At 36.4% G+C, this 21,020-nt stretch overlaps 2 protein-coding genes across 2 annotated transcripts in view; one reads left to right on the top strand and one right to left on the bottom strand.

Moving 5' to 3' along the window:
* Positions 1-1,060: 1,060 nt before the first annotated feature.
* On the bottom strand, positions 1,061-11,986 carry LOC103026830 (gamma-glutamyl hydrolase). The gene is made up of 9 exons (XM_007231499.4): positions 11,695-11,986; positions 10,531-10,645; positions 6,922-6,972; positions 5,437-5,521; positions 4,489-4,627; positions 3,685-3,791; positions 3,502-3,595; positions 3,187-3,324; positions 1,061-1,849 (listed from the first exon to the last, which is right to left on the bottom strand). The coding sequence occupies exons 1-9, from the start codon at positions 11,804-11,806 to the stop codon at positions 1,731-1,733; spliced, it is 960 nt and encodes a 319-aa protein (XP_007231561.3). The 5' UTR covers positions 11,807-11,986; the 3' UTR covers positions 1,061-1,730.
* Positions 11,987-15,020: 3,034 nt separating this feature from the next.
* Positions 15,021-21,020, top strand: part of nr6a1a (nuclear receptor subfamily 6, group A, member 1a) — a 133,198-nt gene continuing 127,198 nt past the window's right edge. The window contains exon 1 of the mRNA XM_049485801.1: positions 15,021-15,205. Within this exon, the coding sequence (XP_049341758.1) occupies positions 15,145-15,205 (61 nt within the window). The 5' untranslated portion in view covers positions 15,021-15,144. The remainder of the gene's footprint in view (positions 15,206-21,020) is intronic.

Here is a 21,020-nt window from a genome sequence, read left to right as displayed (position 1 = left end):
CCCAGATTTCATGATGTAGAATCTGGAATGGTTCTCCAACCGTCTTAAAGGAATTCTAGAGGTGCTGAGCTCTTGTTAACTGCTTTGCCTTTACTATGTTCTACAACTCGTCCCAAACCTAGGCTTGTTCTTTTTGTTTTGTTTTGTTTTACGATTCACAGTTCTGCTGAATTAAAGGTAAAACATGGCGACACCCCTGTGCCTTACTAAAGCCACGTAAAATGTACCTTATAAATCAGTGCACCTTATAAATAAAAATAGACGTTTATTGATAGTGTGCCTTATGTATAACAATAGACCAGAATATAGACGTTTATTGATAGTGCACCTTATAATCCAGTGCGACTTAGTGCAAGAACCATGATAATAGCTTTTTAAACAGCTTTATCGACTACTTTCACTGAATTAATTTCCACGATTAATAAAGGTTTTAGGATATAAATATTGAATAGTTGTTTTGTCTTATTATTGAATTTTATATAGTTTTTAAGTTCAACACAAACCAATTGTTGATATGATAATAACTATAAATATAACTAGACTCACATAAGGGAAGCTTTGGAGATGTTTTGATGTAAAACATTGTTATAAAACCATTACTTTTTGTGTGAATTTCATTTGTATTTAATATAATATTTATGTTTTACTAAAAAAAACCTAAACAAAAAAAAAAACACTTTTTGCTTAGATATGGAGCAGATGTGCAAATGCACACACAAAATCCTGACTCTCTGAAGAATATAAAAAATAACCTACTGGCACCATAATAACTGGTGTGGTCTAGAGGGGTACATGCTCCCGGTATTGAGCTGTGGAGCAGTGGGTCTGTGTGTCTCTGAAGGTGCTCTATCCAATAGGCTTGGGACGAGGTGGGATGGTGATTCTCCTGAACTCACCAACACTCAATAAAATCAATGCAATCAAATCCCTGCACTGTTGGGACCATTACCTTAACATAATCACCCTTTTTAATACCTCTGATTTCAGAAGGAACAGGTGTCCCAATACTTTTGCCCATATAGTGCATAAAAAGTATACAAAATAAACATTTTACAACAGATAGAAAAAACTTACTTAACTTTTAATGAAAGTCAGTGTGAAAATATTTTATTCATTTTGTCATTTTGGAGCTTTTCTACTGGTATGACATCAATCATTTTTCATTAAAAAAAGTTAAAAATAAATGGTTAAAGGGGTTTTAGCATGTCAAGTACCATATAAATGTAGACGTTTTGAACTTTAAAATTTATATATATTTCCTTACTTTAGACAATGATTATTTATTGTAATGTTAAACAATGTTTTGGGAGTTTTCTGATGAAATGTAAGCAATGTTTCACCTTAAAACCACTAAATGAAATTCACATCTTGGGTTCTGTGTCAGCAGCTTAATTTAGGTTAAAACTGAATACCAAAAGGAAATGTGGAAATAAAGATAATATCAGTTGAGGTTTTTAGTTCTGCTGAACTCAATTTTTGTCAATAGTCTCTGAGATCAGCGTGATAGGGATGGAACCCTTTGCTTCCTATCTCAAGAAAAATGCTGCCCTCTTCTGGTCACCAGTGCTAAAAGTAATTTGATATATCCCAATAAAGAACCATATTCTTTGGTACAATAAAAATAAAGAAATAACACACACACACACACACACAAGTACACAAACAACACTGAGTCTGTAAAACCCTGAGAATGAAGGATTGTTTTGTTGGACACTGAATAGGTTTTAGCTTCAGAAGAAATAGACCTGCTCATAAGCAGTGAAATTTTCTACATATATAGGGTTATAGTTGTATATGAGTGCTCTGTTCTCTTCCTGAACTTGAGTGAAGTGGTGTAAACTTTTCCTTCCTAGAGAGAGAGAGAGAGAGAGAAAGAGAGAGAAAAAAATGTAAAAATATGATTCAGCCGAAAAGGGTAAAAAATGCTTCTTTTCGGTCTTCAGCTAAATATGTGGAAAGATAATCATTTATTCAGAACAATAACTTATTTTTAGTTATACTGTAATTTGTTGGTATGTGAAAAAACTACGCAGTGATAATATTTTTACATTGTTGATTTGTAATTTCTTTTCTTTTGAACAAAAATACAAAAATACATTTAGGCTATTCAGTTTCTGCAATTGTGAAAAATGTGCTTACTACATTTGTGTAAAATCTGTCTAATGTTACTTTACTTCCTCAGTAAACATGCTTTATCCACTTGATAGCATGATGTTTCTGCATGTCTTAGCTTAAGCCTTCAGTTGAGGCTCAAAGCACAAAATACACTTCTCAACTGCAGGGGGAGCCGAAGAGCAAGAAATGTTAAATAAGAGTAAATATACTATTAAGCAGTCTATTGAACCACTTGACCAAATTAAATGTCTCTATACAAAGTTATTTAAAACAAAATACAGATACTGACAAAATTTCAGATTAGTTCACTTGAACTGCGGCTGATGCAGCATTGCTGGATAGCCAGCGTGCTCAGAGGAAAGCGCAGCGACTTGGTTCCAATACATCAGCACACAGACGCCTTGTGCTGAGCGACATCACCCAAGGAGTGATAAGGGGAAAGAGCGCCATCTACCCACCCAGAGAGAGCCAGGCCAATTGTGTTCTCTCAGGGCTCCAGTGGAAACGATGGCAACTTTATTGCTGATGGCAACTTTATACTAGTTTATAGAATAAAACAACAATGTTCATTTTATTCAAACATATACCCATAACTAGCAAAATCAGATAAACTGATTCAGAAACTGAAGTGGTCTCTTATTTTTTTCCCAGAGCTGTATATGTGAGGAGAATCTGATTTTGGCACAACACCAGTTCTTTTTCTTCTGCTGTTTATTGGGTGAGGACAGAATGCCTCAGCTACCTGTAACTGGTCTGAAAGTCTAATCCATAAAATCCATTTTTTTATACTGCAGATGACCCAGACCATGGTTCAGTTGATTTGACTCAGACCACCCTTTTGTTTTGTGCTGCTTACACTTGAGATGTTTATCTGGCATGTATTCCACATGTACCATTATAAGCTTGCCTTTTGCATAGTGACTTTAGTAATAAAGTACATACTGGAGTATCCAACTTTATTGCTAATGCTTCCCTAAAGGTATGATCCAAGCTGGTACACCTAGCTTAATTCCCCATATAGAAGGTGTATCCAGATACTTTATGGCAAACAAAAGTTAAAAAGGCAGTCACCTTCATTTACAAAAAATTCCGCCAGTAGTGATGCAACACGGACAGCATTCCTAGAATGTGGGAAGTCATAGAGAGGGCTCCACTGGAACCGATTCACCTCTGGATGCCACTGTACGCCGTAGAATGGGTACGTCTTGCCTGTAGACCAATCAGAATTAGACCAAACATTTTCTTTTAGCAACTGCAATTCATCACCTGACAGCAAATAATGATGGCACTCTTATGACACACTCTACACCCATATGGGTATTAGTCACGATTGACCCAGATAATTACTACATGACTCGTCACTCTTTTTCTCTTCTTCCTTAATACCTTCCATGGTTGAGACGAAGATGACTCCATTCTCTGCTTTGTTGGTGGACAACATGGAGTAGAAGCTGCTCAGCTTCTGGTTTCCCTTAAACACCTTAAACATTCAGAGAACATTCAGAGAACATTTAAAGAACATTCAGAGAATGCAAATGTTAATCTTATATAGAGTAACATGTAAATTACCTGTTCAGTCACGCCATAATGGTGGAAATTCCCAGTCAGCGCTTCCTCTGTCAGAGCTTTGATCAGCTCAGCTGGAAAATCCTCAAACATGCGGCTGGAGGAGGCCTCTGTCACACAACAGGAAGAATTTAGAACGTGAAAACTTGAATGTTTAGCTTTGTAAAGACACAGATTAAGCCTTGTTTTGGACGGTATTGTAAAATAATTGGTGATTTACCACTAAAAACAGCTTTTTTATTCTTGGATTCACTTCAATCTAAGCTTGGGCAAGTGGCTACAAGTGTGATGCACCATATGTGGATAATGTATAATGTGATAAAGTGTGTCACAGTAACTCTATATTGCAATACCAAGGGTTCTACACAGTACACGAAAGAGGTTCTTTAATAATATTGGAATACTATTTGATATCAAATTGAACAATTATAAAGCAGCTCTTTCAAGAACCATATACAAAAGTTTTGTAATTTTTTGGCCCAATTTTCCAATCGCTGACTGTTTTTGGAAATTTCAGACTCGCCATGTGTTCCTGTTGGTAAAAGATTGTGTAATTCGTCATGTATTGTGATCATGTAGTGTGTCTAAAGATTCCAATTAAAAGACAACAAGTTGTGTTGTGTGAACTGTACAACAATTTGACTTTAAATTTATGTAATGTGAACCTAGCATAGGACCATATTATATAGCAACTGCTCTTAAATTACTAATATATAAGTAATGTAATTGTAAATGTAAGGTGAGACTGAGGAATGGAAGCTTTGTCATTTTAAAGGGTTAATTGAGTTCATAGAGTTAATACTGAACCTGAGGTGAGGTTCAGGGGCAGGGAAATATTTTCTGCAACAGTCTTGCTCAGCAGGTTTTCTTCAGCCACCAGAACAGTGAGGAGCTGGAAGCCCAAACACGTGCCCCATATGGGGAAGTAGTCTCCTAAATCATTGGCCTGAGGAAGCAGCAAATCAGATCAAGGTTAAATGTCAATTAATTGAATACACAGAACTAAAACAACCTGCCATTTACTGAAAAAGTAAATAATACACTTCACCTGTGGGTATTTTATTTCCCTTTTTAAGCATAAACAGCTGAAGTTGCAATTCTGGGTTGGTGATAACTCTAATGTACCTGTTGCCTGAATAGTCTGAATGGGCAAATACAGTAGCCCCACCTATGCATGCTGTAGTTATAAGGATTGTTTTGATCTCTACTGTGTTTCAAACAAGCCATAGTACAGTGGCCAAACAGAACAGATTGCATAATAAATATATCTTCACTGAAACAATTGTACTGTATAACCATTTTTGTTGATTTTAACTTTACTCCATCATTGGACCACTATCCTTCTGTGTTAATTCCTCTGGATGAATTGACTAATAGAAACGACCCACAATGACTTGGAATATTTTTGTTAGACTAACATTTCTCTTTTTCCAGTAAAGATGCTATTTTGAAGAAATATGTTTTTTGGATGGTGGGAACATAATATACAGCTAATGTCAGTTGTGGGCTAGAAGGGTAAAATCAGTAGAGACATTTACTATAATAAAACAAAATACTGTCTTTTAAAAAAACAAGAATAAAGCAATAAAATAAGATAAGTAATATATATATATATATATATTATATATATATATATATATTATATATATATATATATATATATATATATATATATATATATATATATATATATATATATATATATATATTACTTATCTTATTTTATTACTTACTTATATATTACTACTTATTTACCTTAACTGCTAGCCTGAAGTAAATCTGAGCAGTGTGGGAAAATTCAGATTTCTCCAGGTCTGATGCTCCACCAATCAGAAGAAGCCTGTAAGAAACAGTTGGTGTAATTAAAGATTACTACATTTTGTATTTACTACTCATTCATAAAATCACTGTCCAATAAAAGAAAAGTATCTCCAAAGTATCCCTTTCAATGTGGCACACTTTCTTGATAAATGGAAAAATAGAAGTTCCCCAAAATTAACGAAAATAAATACTTTTTTACACCAACTTCTATAAAAAGTTAAGATATATATATACATATATATATATATATATATATATATATATATATATATATATATATATATATATATATAATATAGTGAATTGCCAGACCAGAACCCTTAACTTTACCAGAAGGTTAAGGATTCAAATATGGACAATATACTGAGTTTTTATACAGATAAATCTTCAGATGTTTTAAAGTGTATGAAACCAGTTAAGAAGTTATGATTAAACAAAGTTAGATATTCTATTAGGAAAAAATATATAATTAGATAAAATTACACCTTTTACCTATCTACAAATAGGTATTCATTTGAATTTAGTCTTAATAACTTATTCGTATTAAATTACATTTCATATACAGTTTATTTTACCCAATACTGTATACATTAGAATTTACTAAATGCTTGTTATATTTATTAAAACTACTACTTTTATTATATACATCTAGTGTATATTTCTATAAAAATGGGTATAAATAAGCTTATGGAGTTAAATCAGCTAAATCAGAGAACATTTAGAGCAGAGCAGTAAAAACCTCAGCTTCCACAACAAGCCACCACATCGTGGAGGAACCCAAAACAAAACAGGTTGACCAACAGTGGTTGGAATTTCCTTACTGCAAGAAAACGTGATTACAACCAGCATATTTCAACATTCCCAACACCAGCGTGTTTTCTGGTTTTATCAGCGTGCCTCGTGACTCATACGTGTCTCAAAGGCCTTCCTAAAACATCTCGTCTTGCTGCAGGTGTGCTCCCAGTCGTTATTTACTTCATTCATTCAGTGACTTTCTGAGTGCTTATAGAATGGTTCACTGAAACAATCAGATTTCCCTGTTTTAAAACAAAATCACATGTACATATATATACTGTCTCACCCCAGGCAGTTACATCTGTTAGCATAAAAAATAAGACATGTTCTTATAAGACATAATTGTGAGGTGTCCTCTTGTGAGGCTAAACACTGGCCAGCATTCTTATGAAAAAGCAGCGTGTTTAAGAAAGGCCTGAATGTAGGTGAGCATTAAAAACTCCTTGATCCACTGTACTATATAGCTAAAATAGTTTATACATGTTTGGTTTGATTTTTCAGACAAAAGAAGAAATTTGTCTGAATGTAATTTGTTAGTAAGCTACTAAACTTTAAATATTTAATTCTTTTGGGAAAAAGAATAAACAAAAAGGAAAAAAAAAAACAAATAGAGAATACACCTACCCATTGATTGACTTGAAGATTTTTTCATGCTCCTCACTGGTTTGATTTAGCCTGGAATATAAAATATTACATGCATTATATACACTGCCTGGCCCAAAAATAGGTCACCACCTCCTATTGGATAATTACAGAATGAGTTATTATAATTCAACTGGCAACAAGTTATTTAACCCTAAAGGTGCTTACATACTGAACACGGTACGCTGCACCGCTGTACAGCGGCACGCTACGCTGACCACCATAGGATTCAATTGTTTCTAGAACGGTACAGCGATAGAGTGGTGCGTCCCCGCCACAGAGCAGAGCAGAAAACAGAGTGTTTCCCCGCCCATAGACCACTGAATTCGTGTCGTCGTTTTGTAGTCGGCGCCATGTTCTTTATGCCCATATTTGGGGTTCCGTGTCTAAGCAGTTCATGCGAACGAGGAATTTGAATGGGCTTTTCAAAAACTGGCCTCTGTCACATTCTGTGGTGAATAAATATGTTCAGAACCCTGTTCATTTTATTCTGTGTTCATTTACCTCCTAAATATCACTGGATTCTCTGAATTTCGAGATCGTTTAAGGGTAGTAATTAGAAAAATGCTAACTTTAAGCTAATGCTTAACTGACGTCACAGCACAGCGGCTGGAAATGACACCGGACTGGATTCTGCAGTACACCAAACGGTTAGATCGCGTTTATGCTTCTTCACAGAGGATCATTAAAGCATTTAAACAGGTGAAAACTAAACAACTTTTAGCAATGTTGAGCAGTGTAAAAGGCAGATAATAAAAGAAAGTGTCTCTCAGTTTAGCAGTGCTTCTCTGCAGATTTAGTATTTAATTACTGTCATTAGTTTATACCAATTACAACACCTGATCCAAATAATCAACTAACAACTAACTAATCAACTAACTACCTGCCCTCACTGAGGCGACAACGAACCAGAAACACCAATTTATTTCACTGCATAATAAAGAGGGTAAATGTTAAAACGTGTTACAGCTGGTTCTGGAGTATCACTATCTTGTTTTAGTGATTTTATGCTGTGACACTCTCAGCTCTCCTTAGTAAGGGCAGTTAGTTCATTAGTTGGCTCAGCTGTGTTTAATACGCTGTACAGTTACGGCCGGAGTTCTCTGGTGTTGCACCGAAAATAGTCCCCGGCTGATCTCTGCAGCTGGGTTGGGAGGTCAGTTCACTCTGCTGTCTCATTACGACTCTTAAACGATCTCGTGATTCAGAGGATCCAGTGATCCAGTAAAATGTACACAGAATAAAACGTACAGGGGTCTGAACAGATTTACTTACCACAGAATGTGATAGAGGCGGGTTTTTGAAAACCCTATTCATATTTCTCTTAGGGAAAAACTGCTTAGACACGGAAGCAGTAGGAGGACTACAGAATGACGCACGACTTCAGTGGTCTATAACCACGCCTCTACTGCGCTGCCGCTCATCACGGTCAAAGTTCAACATGGTTCAACTTTGGCCTTGCGGCGAGCAGTACAGCGGCAGAAAATGCATGACGTGAACTCACGCGACCAGAGAAAAACTATAGTCCAAACAACAATAAACAGGCGCAAGTGACTGATATTAATGATTAGGGATTCCCTCAGCTGTACATCACTTCCCTACACTCATATAGAGATAACAGGAGGAAGAGCAGAATCAGAGCTTTATTCTGACGCTGAGAGACAGACTCAAAACTACAAAACCCTGGTCGCAGAGGTGACGAGTTTTAGAAAAACTCGCCTGCTGCGCTCGGCATCAGCAGCAGCGCAACGCAAACACAACTGACCGTAGCGGTATGCTGCGCTGCATTACGCATGTGCTGCCGCTCTGCTGGACGCTGGTCAGGTGTGGGTGCGTTGTGCTGCTGCTGACGCTTAGCGTCGCCTGATGATAATAGCCGTTTTTTTTAACTGGCCACTAGGGGTGTCACGATTCTCTAAATCCTCGATTCGATTTCATTTTCGATTTGAGGGTCACGATTCGATTCGATTCTCGATTTTCTTGTTTTTTTTTCTTGTTATTATTTTATGCCTCATAAAATTTAAATAATATATTTATTATTATTATTATTATTATAAATATTATAAATATTATTATTATTATTTATTAAGATATATATGGTAATGCCATCTAGTGACTTTTTTTGGTAGCAACAGTGTGCACTATTAAAACAAGCAGTTTATCAGAGCTGTGTGTGGATGGCTGGTGAAACTGCTCATTACATGAAGCTGCAGTTCTTCATCCAACCACTAGCAGCAGCAGCACAAGCCCCGCTCTCTTCACTCAGTCACTACTTCAGTACAGCCCAGCCACGGGCTACAGAGCTCAGCCAGTCCGTTTTTACTGTTTCTGTAAACAAATAAAGGTTTTAACCCCACTAACCGGATAATACAGCTCACTACAGTTCATCTTTCAGCCCAAGCAGCTAACAGCAGCAGGTTAGAACAGCCGACACGGAGTCACTGCTCGGATTACATTATAAACAGGTCAGTTAGCGCGCTGCTAACCTCAGGATGTTTATAACTAGGAGTTTAGTGGACACACCACGGCCGCCAGGTAAGTCTTTTAAAGGCTACTGAAGACTATTAAAGGCTATTAGAGTGTAACCCCTGGCTCCCAGGGGTTACACGAGGTTATTGAAAGCATTATTGGGGGGCAGAAATCAGTACAGGCTGGTTAGATAAGTGATGTGGGTATTGTCTTATAAATATTTACACATAACTTATATCTCTCCTGAAAAGCTTTTATTTTAGTCAGAAACACGCTTGTGTTTACTTTATCTGAGAGAAAGATGTTTTTTTAATTCAATGGAAAGCAACAGGTGTAGTCAATTATAAGTTTAAGATTTTTAATCCACCTCACTGTGATCTATAGTCAGTGTTCTCAAGTCACACTGACACACGCATTTCAGCGAGTTCACACGCTCTCACCTGCGCGCACCCACCCCTCCCTTAGATACAGATACAAAACCTGCGCGCCCAACCCCCGCCCCCCCTCCCCCGTTGGACAGATAAAAACAGTGATCACACTCCCGCCGACTGCGCTCATGCAGTGGCTATCTCTATTTAAATGAATAGGATGCGCTGTGTTGGTGCCGCGCCATTTGCGTAGCGCGCTGCGCTATTTGCGTAGCGCGCGCGGGAGGGATCGTTGATCCTCTTTTTGACTTCGATACTCGAGATCGTGACCTCATTTCGATTCGATTTCGATAAAATATCGAGATCGTGACACCCCTACTGGCCACCTCTGCTTTTGTAGTTTTGAGTCGCAGCCTCTGTAGATCTGTAGATAACTTTCTTAATTCTTTTCAACCAAATTACACTTTTACATTTTATATTTTATTTTATTTTATTTATTTATTTATTTATTTTTTTACAATTTTTACAGTTGTTTTTCATACACAAGTTGTCACAGAAATGTATGATAGTATGATAGTAATTTCAAATTCAAACTATTCTGAGCAAATAATAATCTGATTTGTCTTTGGATCTGATCTCATGCAATGCCACCAAAACTTACTCTATAGGTAACAGTGCACCCAGGACCAAACTGAATTAGAGTGCACTGAATTACTTGTGTTTAATTCAATGAGTAAAACAAGAGCAGACTTACTGAATAGGCATCACCCGGCCTCCACCTGACTCAATGTACTTTACATATGATGAAGGGATGTAGGTGCTTCCATATGGCTTCATTTCTTTGTCAGTTACCTCCTGGGTCAAAACACCTTAAAAATATTGAATGACATTATGCTGGATGATCTATATTTTTGGACCAAATATCTAGTTCAGGGTTTAATTTAATTCCGTAAGAACATGCCCTAATGCAGGGGTGCTCAATCTTGTTCCTGGAAATATACCTCCCTGCACAGTTTACCTTCCACCTTGTCACGCACCTTAAGAAACATGTGTACATTCTAGAGTTAGATGCTAGAATAATGGGTGGTAGACCCTGATTACCAGAAACCTGATCTAATGAGAAACAGAGTTCTCAGAATTTTATGAAAATTAAATAATCCTTATTAAAGTGTATCATGTTTTTATGCTCACTCATTTTATTCCTGCTTCCAAAACATCAAGTTTGTAAACTATCTGTTCCCTTACTGTCTAATATTTCCCACTGAAACCAGGTAATCACTGCATCTCTTACTGTTATATAAGGATACAGGAAAAAATAAGAGACCACTTAAAAATTAAGTTTCTTTGATTTTACCAAATTAAAAACCTCTGGAATATAATCAAGAGGATGATGGATGATCACAAGCCATTAAGCCAAGCAGAACTGCTTGAATTTGTGCACCAGGAGTAGCATAAAGTTATCCAAAAGCAGTGTGTAAGACTGGTGGAGGAGAACACGATTAAAAACACAGGGTTATTCCACTAAATATTGATTTCTAAACACATAATGCAACTGAGCTTGTTTTCTTTGCATTATTTGTGGTCTAAAAGCTCTGCATCTTTTTGTTATTTCAGTCAACTCTTTGCAGCTATAATCATAACTCTATATAACTATAATCTAAAAAGAATGACAGGTCGAGCATTTATATAGTTATATAATTATAAAAAAATATAATTCTATCCTAATAATTACTACATCACATATTAAAAATCTATAAATTCTTGACCTCGTTACCAGTATGCAATATAAATCCCCTAATGCCTAATTTACATTTCATTATATAAGACCAGTCTCGGTCTGAACTATTAGCCAATCAGAGTCCGCGCTGTGGGCGGGGCTTGCCTGAATACGGGTGGGTTAAAGCGGTAAAGGTCGTACCTATAATGGGTCTGTTGTTGAGCGGCTGTTCTGGCCGGAGTCTGCGGGGTCGCGCGCTGATCGGCGGGGTGAGAAGAGCAGAGAGCAGGAGTATCAGCCCGGGCCGCTGCATGCTGGAGCTCCTCAGACCCTCAGCTACTGTAACTGCTGAAGAAGAAGAAGAAGAAGACGAAGTGAGAAGATCAGAAACACAGCGCGCTGAGTTTACTACTTACCGCACTCTGACACGTGACCCGAGTCTCACCCTATCAGTGAGGGAGGTCAGAGAGGGGGCGGGGCTCGGACTTTCTGACGGAAAGGAAAGTTGCACAGTTGCTCAGCTGCGTTTCTGAGTTCCTGAGCTTTGCTAAAAGCTGAGGCTTAGTCTCATGACAAATATGGACATTTTCTAGGAATCTATGTCAGCAGAGCTTTGAGGAACATGGGAATATTTCCAAACCTCTTATTTCTACAGCTGTAATATACTCTATATATCTCTATCTGAATAAACAGTACAAAGACCAAAATATTCTATTAATTAATAATAATTTTTATTATATTTTATGAACATTATATTTTTATGACCCAACAAAAAAATCTATAATTATATATTTTTTGTCACAGTGTAAACTGTGTAGTAGCAAGCCTTTACTCTAGCAAATTACTAGTAGAGGACACTCCAGCAAAAGCAGGATCCCCATTAGCTGGGGCAGATGCCCATGCGATTGCTCTTGGGGTCTTACTTAAGTTAAAAAAAAAGTAATAAATAAATAATAATAATAATTTCATCCTCTCTTTTAATCTCTTTTGTTAATTACCTTACATTTGGAGGCAACAATCAGACAAATTCAAGTCAGCAGTGAGTCGGTGGGTTCAACTAACGCTCAGACTTATACTTTTGAATAAGACAAAATATCCTAGTGATTTTGAGTAACAGGGGTTGGTTTGGGGATTTTCAATCTCAACCTTAACCCTTTTACTCAAAATGTTAAAGAAAAAAGCTCTAGTAAATGGTAGATCTGCAGACAGAAACACAGATTGGTGTGATCTGACAGAATGTCTGTGGGCTAAGTGACTACAAAATGTACAACATATTCAACCTATAGGGTTCAACAGCAGAAGACCACATCTGGTTTCACTCCTCTCAACCAAAAACAGAAGATGAGGCTGCAGTGACTCACAGCCCAGGTTCACCAAAACAAGAACGTTAAAGACTGGGAAAATGTATAATGGTATAATGAATTGCTTCTGCTAATGCACCCAAATCTAGGACCGAGTCATAATTGGGGACCAGCACCATGAAACCATGGACCCAACCTGCCCTGTGTCAACAGTCCAGGCAGATAGAGGTGGTGTAATGGTACAGAAATATTTTCTTGGCCAATCAATTTACACAAGTTTTGTTGCTGACTATGTGCATCCCTTCATTACCACAATTTACCCATCTTCTAACAGATACTTCCAGCATAATAATTCACTATGTCATAAATCAAATTTAGGATGGTCTGGTTTCATTAACTTGACAATGAATTTAGTGTGCTTCAGTGAAGTTTCTTGCCAGTTACCTTAATCTGCATTCAATACAAAACCTTTGGGATGTGAGTCACAACATTAACAAGTTCTCCGGAAAAGGTCTGCAGGCATTTGTGTGACATAATCATCTTACTGGAATGTTTCCCAAATCTTGTAAAATCCATATTATGAGAAATCTGTTTTGAGAGCAAGATCCTACCCACAGTTTATATGCAGTATTAGAGTCTGTAACTCATGAAAATGTTCAGAGACAGTGTGTGAGAAATGAGCTCACACTTGAGTAACACTGAACTTGCCTGAGTTTACCACATTGTATCAGCTTTGCAGTTTTTAGCACTTCCTTTGTGGTAAATATGGAAATTCATGAATGAGCATGTTGCTGTGGACTGTTTAAATGCACTATAATGATGGTGAAAATTACTGGTTAAGGTTATGAAGAAATGTGTAATCCAGTGCTTTATGAAGACGAAGAGCCCAGTCTGTTAGGAGTGAGACCCAGAATGGCAATAGAAGCACATACTTTAGGTCCTTTACAGTCACAGTCAAGCTCTTCCGGTGCATATCCACTACCAGGTCCAGAAGGTTGCCAGATATGTCAACCAAATCACAGGCAGTTGAAGTTAATCACCGTGCAGTGGTCCTTAAGTCCCAGGTGCAGAATCTGGAGAAATGCATTAAGAAAATACACAACACATGTCTTTAAAAGAAGTGTGTGAAATGTGTAAAGTCTCCAGTCTGTAAATTTCAATCGAATAAATGTTAAAAGATTTTTTACATTACATTACATTACATTACATTTCATTTGGCAGATGCTTTTGTCCAAAGCGACTTACAATAATGATTTCATTCTAGTCATTTTGGAATTTGTCTTGGTCATTTCTATGTTTTATTGATGTAATTCAGTGTTTATGCTCGGAATGTTGAACATTAATATTTATTAAAGCTGTAATGCTAAGGCTATGATTTTTTTTATCGAATATCGCCATCTGCTGGCGATAATAGACAACTCCCTCCAACCAGTCAAAACACTCAAAACTCAAAAATCTCAAATATAACACAATTCGTTTGCTAATTAGTTGCTTCCAGCACTTTCTTCATTTATTTATTGTAATTGAAAAATATATAAATAATATCAAACACAAAATTAAACGGCCTACATAACAGACAGCACAAATAATATTGATAACAACAATACTACTACCTACTACTTTCTACTACTACTAGTAGTAGTAGTAATAATAATAATAATAATAATAATAATAATAGGCTTTGATTGATTGAATTAGATGGATTGATATATTTAGAAAAAGGTATTGCACAAGCCATATAAAAAGGTATTTCAAATGTATTTTATCAATACATTGATCAAAATACTATGTATTTGAAATACATCTCACATTTAAATAAAATATATATTTATTTTTTGTATAGGCGTTTCTAAAACATAATTTTTCTAACATTGTCTTAGTGTGTGTGGAATTAGAATTAGACATATGCACCCTCTGGAAAACGTGAAATCTGTAAATTCAAATAGAGCGAAAATATATGAGCATGTCAATTATATTGTTTTTCTAATTCAAATATATGTATTTAAAAAATAAATACATTAATAATATTTCTGTGCAGTATGTGGGAAAATTATTAATACTGTATAAAAACTTTGACCCTATAACAGGTATTATTACCTGCGTTATCCTACATCCCCCAGCATCCACTGTGGGTCGCGTGACTGAGGCGCTGCTGTGATTGGCTGAGCGGGCGGTCGGTGCTCGAGATGCCTCCATGGTTCAGTAGTGGGGAGCGTGTGGGCGCGGGGGCTGCTCGCGCTGACGTTGGAGAAGTTGAAGCTCGTGAGCGCGCGTGTCCTCCACGCTCGCGCTGCGGGTGATGAGCGGTGTTTTGGGAAGAGGACGGTTGTTGATGAAGTGAGTCGGAGAGATGGTGGACAGGGCGCGGGGTGCGGAGTTGTCGGAGAGGCGCTGTGGGGCTGCAGGAGGTGGTAAGGATTTCTGAAAGTTTGTTTTTTTATTTGAGTTTTTTTTTCATCTTCAGCGTCTAGAACATTCTCCAGCGGGGTGTCAGCTTCACCTGTTGTTAAAACTTCGGTTAAATACGAGTTTTTAAACGTTTTTTCTGTTCAGTTCGTGTTCTTTCTTTTTTTTTTTTGCAGAAATTGGTGTTCTATAGTCAGCTAACAGTGTCAGGAAGGTATTTCATGTATGTGTTGGTAGCCGTAGCTGGGTTAGCTTTCATAAATGTTCCCGTCTCTTATCCTCTCCGACTTGGTTCAGATACATTAGCTCAAAGACGCCTCGTGCTGCGGCCATCTACCCACCCAGCAAGGCCAATTGTGCTCTCTCAGGGCTCCAGTAGCCAATGAGAAGCTCCATAAATAGGATTCGAACCAGCAATCTCTTGATCATAGTAGCTGCACTTAGCCTGCTGAACCCCTCGATAAATCAGGATAAATCACTGTGTTAGGTGTCATAGTCATATCATAGTCATGGTTATAAGGTGATTAGAAACCATGTTTTTATAGTTTTTTTCTTTTTGCCATTATTACTTTCAAAGAAGCACATATCGATGGATAGCATAACTTGACAGAACACCAACAGGTACAGGTGGGTAACCCTGGGTTAATCCTGGCAACCATAATCCTGGGTTACCCACCTCTACTAACAGGCAATAGCCTTGTGTACCAATCTTTATAGCGTGAATTACTTACACAGTATTATACAGAACTCCTTTTATTGATTTTGCGAGTAAATAATAAAACACTGAAATAATGAGATGCTCTGAATATTTATTTTTTAACCTAGCTAATTTACCCGTTGTTCACTTTTGCCGGATTGCGCTTTTTATCAGGTTCGGCGACAGATGCTTTTGGCTGGAGAGAGGAGTCAACAACAGGAAAGTTTTTATTTAGACAGGGGTCACTGCTCCTAAAGGCCTCATAAACGGTGAACTTTTGAACTTGAGAAGATCCTCCAACCCCCAGCTAACACACAGTGGTCAGGAATGTGTGACCTAACTAACTAACTAACTATCACACTTAATTACCTTATACAGTCATCCCATTCTCAACCTCGACACATTTTAATCAGTTTATTTTATTTTTATTAGAAAAATGTCTGGGAAAGTAACGTGATATCAAAATTCACAAAAATTCACTTTAAAAAAAATGTATCCATATTTATTAGACATCAGACTACACAAAAAAATCAAATGTCCCTGCGTAATCACACTTTATTTTCAATTTTTATTTCCTGTCATGCATCTGTCCATCCTGCCACCCTGCCACATGACTTTATGTCTTAATTTGTATAATATATTAGACTTTTTTATTTTAGCTAACAAAGTGGATTACTGTCTGTAATTGTGTCATTTTAAATGATTTTTTTTAATCTGAAAATGGTCTAATATTAAGTAGTTAATGCAAGGGATTTGTTGTATGGATTTGATATGCCAGTACTATAATTCATTAGACATTAGACTACACAGAAATTCATTTTTTTCCACTTTTTATTTTCACTTTTTATTTCCTGTCATGCATGCATCCACCCTCTCACATAGCATATATTTGTTTAAAAAATGTAAGTAAATAATATAATAATGTTTTAATAATGTAACACTTAAAGGAAACTTTAAAACTAACCAGGCAACACTGCAGAAAATAAAGACTCATAATAATCGCTTGGTAAAAATAGTCCCTGATTAATTAGTTAGCAAAATAAAATGACAGATTTATCTCTGTGATACTGGTTTTACATGTTTAAATGGTTAAATAAAATAAATGTGCACTTGAAGATATGTATATAAATTCTTCTAAAGGTTAATTCTTTATTATTTTTATTTTTTTATATTCTGATATGAAGAAGTTAATGCAAGGAAGTTATTGTGTGGCTTTGATTTGCCATTTCTTCTAGCAGAGTGGCTTTCTGAAGAGCCCACACTTGATTTAATTTAGGCCTTGCCAATAGGTTCAAACTGGTCAATCCTAACTAGGTTAATAACATTTTCTAATAACATTTTGTCCATGTGAAATGTCAAGACTGGGAGGGAAGTGCTTCAGGGAAAGGATATTTAAATATAGACCTCAAATCCAAAGGTGTAACAATTCACAGTATTTAATATTGTTGTTTTTCGAAAGAGCAACAATAATAAAAATGGGCCTTATTCAGGCTTTTTATTTTTATTTTTTATTTTCATATTTTTATATACTAATGTTAATTTTAATACATATAGCTTAAATGTGTGCAACTGTATATTTATTGGCATGTTTGATACATTTTGGCAGTTCTGAGGATGAGATTTAATTGATTTAATATTTTATATTTATGTAGTTCCCAGTTATTTTAATTGTTGACTGTAAATAAAAGACTGTTAAAATTTTATATTTTTTTATGCACAAAATGTGTCACAATGTTTTGAGACACATATTAAAAGTACACTAGTTCTACCACCATTTAAAAAGCCTGTAACAATCCCCCAATAGGATAATTTTGTGTTTGGAATTTTTAGAACTACATTCTATTAACCAGGAGTTTTTTTGCAGATCTTTTTTTTGTTGCATAAATGTTGTAAAAATATGTTGTGGAAAAGTTTTGTTAGAAAAAGCCATGCATATATGTGCAGGAAAGATTGCAGAGTCTGTGAATGGAACATTGGAACTGCTCAATATAACAGAAATACACTATCTTGGGCTTAGTTTTTCAAATGGAAAATAAAAACAAATTATTTTATTTTTGTTTAGTAGGCTATGGAAAGTGTGAAATTAATGACATTTGAAAAAGTATCAAACAAAGGCACTACAAAAATCCCATCCACAACATCTGAAGTATTTTTTGCATTAAAAGTAAACTTAATGATAGCAACCTTTAATTGCTCAGTTATCAAGAACCCGATACATCGGGTATTAGTGGAGGAGTAGAAACACTCAGCAACCTGAGTTTAAGTTCAATTTAAGGAATCATATGTATTCAAAAAGAGGGGTGATGTGACAATCATTTATTATGGTCCACCTTAGGGCTGTAAGATCAATCATATTTTTATTGTTACTGTGATATGAGTTTTAAGAAAAACAGCAAACGCAAAGGGCAGTACCCATGTGCAGCAACAGAGGCAGCTCTCATATGACGTTATATAAGACATAACCAGACTGGAGACAGATATGGCAAGTCCATATTAATGGATACCAGAATGATAGATATTTTGTGGCCCGCAACTTGAAATCAAATATTAGTGTTAGTGCGGCCCGCCCGCAAGAAAGACGCACCCTCTCTCGTTCTACAGTACGTGTCTACTAGCACAACGCATTCTATTCATTACAATGGAGAGAGCCACTGCATGCCGACTGAGTTGCATTGCGTTAAGCACAGCCCGTCCTCTAGCAAAAAACTTTAGCAGAGCTCACACAGCACACACAGAACAGCTGTCTTTCAACCATGGAGGAGAAGCTAAAAACGACAAAATCTGGATTTATATAACTATAGATCACAGTAAGGTAAATTAAAAATCCTACTGAAACTTATAATTGACTACATCTGTTGCTTCATTTAAAATTAAAAAACGTCACAAATACGCCCACATGGCAAGCCGAGAGATCTGGTGTTCCGTTGAATTGTGCTACCCTGTCAAACTGTGCTAATCTTTTGTGAATATTTAAAGGTAAAAATACAAAAGAAGAACAATATTAGAGCATGTTTTTAGTAGAAGTTCATGTACTATTTTTGGATAGCCTAAATCACAGTATCAGGGTAAAGTTATGGTAGTAAAAGTTTATTATAATCTGTTTTTGCATTTTTTTTTAGATAATATATATTTTTTTATTATTAATTGTCATTACACTTTGACAGTGTAACAACAGTGAGTCCAGGTTGTTAAATGCACAAAAAATACTAGAAAAACTGAATTATTATAAAACACATGAGAAATAATAATAAACAAATGTAGGTTAGCGCAGGCGCAGTGTCTTTAGGAAGCACGTATCGATGGGTAGCAAAACTCGACAGAACACATGGCATGGCAGAATGCGTTAAAGAAAACATGTTCAGTGAGTCCTTGTCCTGATGCGGCCCAGCCTCACCCAGACTCTACCCCCAGCGGCCCCCAGATAAAATGAGTTTGAGACCACTGATTTAAGGAGTCATTTAGTATTGCACACATGTCGTGAACAAAAATATGTTCCTAAGCATGTTACTGATGAAATCCAGTAAAATCCATTGCCTGCTGTTCCAGATGTATGGTGTCATCAAGGCGTTTGTGAAGGCTGTTGCTTTCTTCTTGCTATCAGTTTTTGTGGTTACTAGGCAACAAGTATCACTCTTGTGGTGTGGGTGTGGGTTAGAGCAGAGAGGGTAGGGGTTAATCACATTAAGGGCCTGTTAAAGGTCCCTTCAGGTTCTCTCCATTGCAACACCATCAATGTGTCAGAAACAGCAGATCAATACAATCACTGAGAAGCTCTTTTACAAATTACCTCCATGAATCTCCACTCAGGATGGCTCACTTCTCTTTCTTTGTCCTGAAGTACTAATACAGAGATTTTGGAGTATTTGTTTTTTTGGAGTAGATCAGCATGCTGTCAGTGTCATATGTTTCTCAGTGAATTGGATTAATGTGTTATTGAAGCTCTTGTGTTTGTGTGTTACTAATATTTTAAAAGTAGTTCAGAGGAAATTTAGGACTACTGCTTTGTTCATGGATCTACCAGCCGGTGTACGGAACTAGCTGTTTATGGTTAAATAAGTTTATAGTTTAGTGCAATGAAAGTTTGGATTCCAGATATATTTACACACACTTTTTTTTTGTTTTGTGTTGCCAAAAAAAGTATATTTATCACTTGGTAACAGTCAACCAGAAAGATATATCATTTATAATTACAGGCTATACGGCACAAATATAACATGATTACATGAACATGAACACACAATATCAAGATTAGATATGGGAAAATATGGCAAAATATTATTAGAAGTGAACTGATGATAAAAATATAACATCATTATTATAAGTGAGCTGATATGATAAAAATATAATATCATTATTAGAAGTGAGCCAATAAGATTACAAATGTAACATTATTATAAGAAATAAACCGATATGGAACAAGTACTAATTTATATATGGTATGATATGGTATTAGTATAACATTATAAATGGGCTGGACCAATGTGGAACGGATAAAACACCATGATTAGAGGTGGGCCAATACAGCCCAAATAAAATATAATTATGAGAGTGAGCCATTAGGAAAAAAATATTACGTTGTGAGGGCAGACATCCCAAGTTACAAAAATTAATGTCAGGGCGGTACCCCCAAATCTGAACTTGGACCTCCCCAAAATCCCCTGACCAAAAAAACAACACTCACACACACACCCACCAAGGAACACGAAAGGATAATGTGACTTTATAGAAATCACTATTACAAACTGTACAAGACTTGTTTTTTACTTTTACCAGACATTAATGTACTTTAGAGTAGTCATCATGGGAGCCATGATGCTCCTACTCCAACTTCCCCTTATGTTTTTTCTGCAGGAATGGGAAAAACACTGCCTGCCCTCAATAAAAACTGATTGGCTGACTTTTTGCAGAGAAAAGGCCAATTAGGACCCTTTCTGTTTTGCATGTGCTTCATGAATATACACACAAGGGGAGATACTTACTTTCCCTTTGAGGGGGGGGGGGGGATGTTTTGGATATCATCCAAAACATGATATCATGATAGGTGTAGGTTAGTACAGCTCAAATTTATCATAATTAGGGATGGGGCAATATGACCCTCTAAACGTGACATCAAGATTAGGGAT

The sequence above is a fragment of the Astyanax mexicanus genome, chromosome 12, assembly GCF_023375975.1.
Source record: "Astyanax mexicanus isolate ESR-SI-001 chromosome 12, AstMex3_surface, whole genome shotgun sequence".
Classification (NCBI taxonomy): domain Eukaryota; kingdom Metazoa; phylum Chordata; class Actinopteri; order Characiformes; family Acestrorhamphidae; genus Astyanax; species Astyanax mexicanus.
This window is presented reverse-complemented; position numbering and strand designations above follow the sequence as displayed.